We start from the raw sequence: 3,001 nt of genomic DNA, 5'->3' as shown, positions 1-3,001 counted from the left end.
ACTTGTGGATGGTTCAAATGCCTTTACTACTTTTTATCTAATTCAGTGAAACACAGGAAAGGCCTGGGGCAAGCGGAGGGTAAGAAGGGGGATAATGTCCCAGCTTGAAATATGAGAACTACATTTACTCAGGGGAATCGATTTTACTAGTGTGTCTCTTGTTTAGCTTAGACAAGTAATTCCCATTCCCTGAGCTTCAGTTCCAACCTGAGGCAGGGCGAGAGAGCCCTCTGCGACACTTTCCAGTTCTCACCCTTTCCAAGCCCTCCTAGTGACATTTAGAAACACGCTTGTGACCTTTTCACCCTGCCTCTCTGCGCCTGCGCTGAAGAGATGACCTAGCTGCTAATCACCCAATTGGATTCAGCTGTGTTTTACTGCGCACGCGCTGGTTGTACCCTTTTTGCTCCATCCGTCTCAGAGAGGAAGGAGTTCCTGTGTTTCTTAGAGCGACTGGCGGAAGTGACGGCGTTTGCCTAAATTCGGGTGTCTTTTGGGTTTGTACTCCTAGCTGTTTTCGGCGTGAAAGATGCCGGGTCTGGCAGCTGCAAGCCCTACCCCGTCTGAGTCACAGGAGAAAAAGCCGCTCAAGCCCTGCTGCGCCTGCCCAGAGACCAAGAAGGCGCGCGATACGTGGTCAGTGCGCAGCCGGGAAGGGGGCGGCCGGTGGTCATGCGCCCCGCAGTTCGCGTGTTCCGGTGCCTCTGCCATCTCCTCTCAGCTGAGTCTCGGTCATAGCCCTCGCTTGGTGTGCTGCACTGTAGAGAGAGACAGTCACAGGGCCCAATGTGCTTCGCACTTGGCTCCGTCTGTTCAGTGTGCTGTGGAGGCACCTCCTCAGTCAGCCAGGGCAAATGGGTAAAGGGAGAGGAGAGAGGTCAGATTGATCCAAGGCTTGCTTCACCCAGTCATAACTTTCTGCAAAGTTTCTGAATGTTATGTATCAAGCACTGCATCAGGTCTGAAAATGTAGAAGTGGATAAAGTGTTAGTTTAAGACAGCTTAAAGTTGGTGGAGACAAATTGCAGTGCCATACCATGTGGTAGGGACTATAATGGGAGATTTGGCAAGACCAAAAAATAAGGTTCTGGTAGTGTCTAAGGATTTCTCTCAAAATTTAGAGATAGTAGAACACAGCACATTCATTACAGTTCTTTGTCAGAAAGGGAGTGCTTTTTTTTAAAAAAAAAAAAAAAAAGCCTGTGATTTAAAAATCAACAATCTAGGATTTAGAAGATTATATAGCGTTCAAAATAGTAATTTAGGTTACCATCAATACACCAGAAGACTTCGTTTTTACTTTATAAAACCTTTATTGTGGAACAAGTCTTACCAGAAGGAAACCTTACAACGTAAATGCACCACTTGTCCCTTCCATCTCTTTTTATCCTTACATTAAAAAGGAAAATTGTGGGATAATTGGGTAATGAGTACAGAACATCACTGCTTTTATTAATACTCAGTATTTTGCAAATAATGCCGTGAAGGGAGAATTGCAAGACTGACTGATACTGATCTTGCCTCCAAAATAGCAATAAGTGCTTATTGAAACTTCGGATAGTATGCCTGGGATATAGACTCAAGGTTTGAATCTGGGTTCACCAACTTTGTGACTTTGAGCAATTATTTAACATAGCTGCATTATTAGTTTGTTAACTGGGCCTAATGAAAGTATCTGCCTCCAGAATTACTGTAAAGGTTAGTGATAGAAGCCACATTAAGTGCTTGGCACGTTCAGTGAATGTGAGCTATTCAGAGGTACTCACTATCCAAACAGTTTCCTTCCGTTTTCAGGCAGCTAACAATCAAAGAAGGGTAGGTAGGATTTAGTTCCTGTAGAGTTGACTCTGACTCATGGCAACCCCGTGTGGGTAAGAGTAAAACTATGCTCCGTAGGTTGTTCAGTGGCTGACTTTTCAGAGGTAGATTGCCATGCCTTTCTTCTGGGGCACCTCTGGCTGGACTTGAACTTCCAAACCGTTGGTTAGCAGCTGAGCATGATAGAAGGGAGAACTTATTTCATTCTTGAATTCCTTTTGCATTGATTGTCACAGGCCATTATGGCTTCCCAAATTTTGAGTCAGGAGTTAGTTTTTTTCTTGTAATTGAATTTGGCTTACCTTCTTTCCAAAATTACTTTCTCTCTAGAAATAAAGCTGAGTGACCCTAGTCTCCATTTTGTGTATTTAAGTTAAAAGTTCTTTGATCATCGTGAGAGGACTCATCTTACCGGTCTTGGGGTCTTGGCTGCCAAATCTTGTTCTTGTTTCGTTAGCTTTCTTTGATCAGATTTATTTAGGTAGTATTTGAATGTAGGGCAGCATCAGAAAGTTAATTCCTGTATGATAGCAGGCAAAAAAAATAAATTCTCTGTCCTTCAGTTCACACAGATACTATATTCAATTTGTTCCATTACAGGACAGTATTATCTCTTGGTTGTGGACCAGAGGTGATATATGATGTTTAATTATTTCTTCAAATCAGATTACCTCCAAAAAACCTGTTATCTGTGAGCCTTCCTAATGGGCATGAAAATATCACAAGGTCCAATAAAGGCAAAACTATTTGGTGCAATACTATTTTAAAAAAACTCTAGCTGTATTCCGGCATACTCAGGTTCCTCTGTGCCCCATCACTATCATGCATGCTTATTTAGTAAAGTGCTTAATGCCTACGTAGATAACCAGTACATTTTGTTTTATAGCATCATCGAGAAAGGAGAAGAGCACTGTGGACACCTAATTGAGGCCCACAAGGAGTGCATGAGAGCCCTGGGATTTAAGATATGAATGGTGAGCATGATGCTTGGCAAGAGAATATATAAGCTTATTGTTTCAGATTTGTGTGTTGCTTTATAGGTTTAGCAGCCGTTTTGCAACATTCTTTTTGAAAGGCAGTTCAGAAATGAAATTAGTGACTTTGAGAACACCTGGTTAATCTAACATGATTCAGTATCACTGAAAAAAACAGCTTTTCAGTCCCTTACGTGAAGAGTAGGTGA

General features: G+C 42.4%; 1 protein-coding gene across 1 annotated transcript; it reads left to right on the top strand.

Moving 5' to 3' along the window:
- The first annotated feature begins 529 nt into the window (after positions 1 to 529).
- LOC103199561 (cytochrome c oxidase copper chaperone) lies at positions 530 to 2,789 on the top strand. Its single transcript, XM_007943871.2, has 2 exons — positions 530 to 636; positions 2,705 to 2,789. Exons 1-2 carry the CDS (start codon positions 530 to 532, stop codon positions 2,787 to 2,789), a joined length of 192 nt encoding a protein of 63 aa, XP_007942062.1.
- Positions 2,790 to 3,001: the final 212 nt, after the last annotated feature.

Source organism: Orycteropus afer, unplaced genomic scaffold, assembly GCF_000298275.1.
Source record: "Orycteropus afer afer isolate SDZICR_OR568_19922 unplaced genomic scaffold, OryAfe1.0 scaffold00114, whole genome shotgun sequence".
NCBI lineage: Eukaryota > Metazoa > Chordata > Mammalia > Tubulidentata > Orycteropodidae > Orycteropus > Orycteropus afer.
Note: the sequence above shows the minus strand (reverse complement) of the source record. Positions and strands in the feature narration are given on the sequence as shown.

Coding starts and splice junctions, on each gene's coding strand:
- LOC103199561 (XM_007943871.2), top strand. CDS start 530: ATGCCGGGTCTGGCAGCTGCAAGCCCTACCCCGTCTGAGTCACAGGAG. Junction 637..2,704: donor AAGAAGGCGCGCGATACGTG/GTCAGTGCGCAG, acceptor TTTGTTTTATAG/CATCATCGAGAAAGGAGAAG.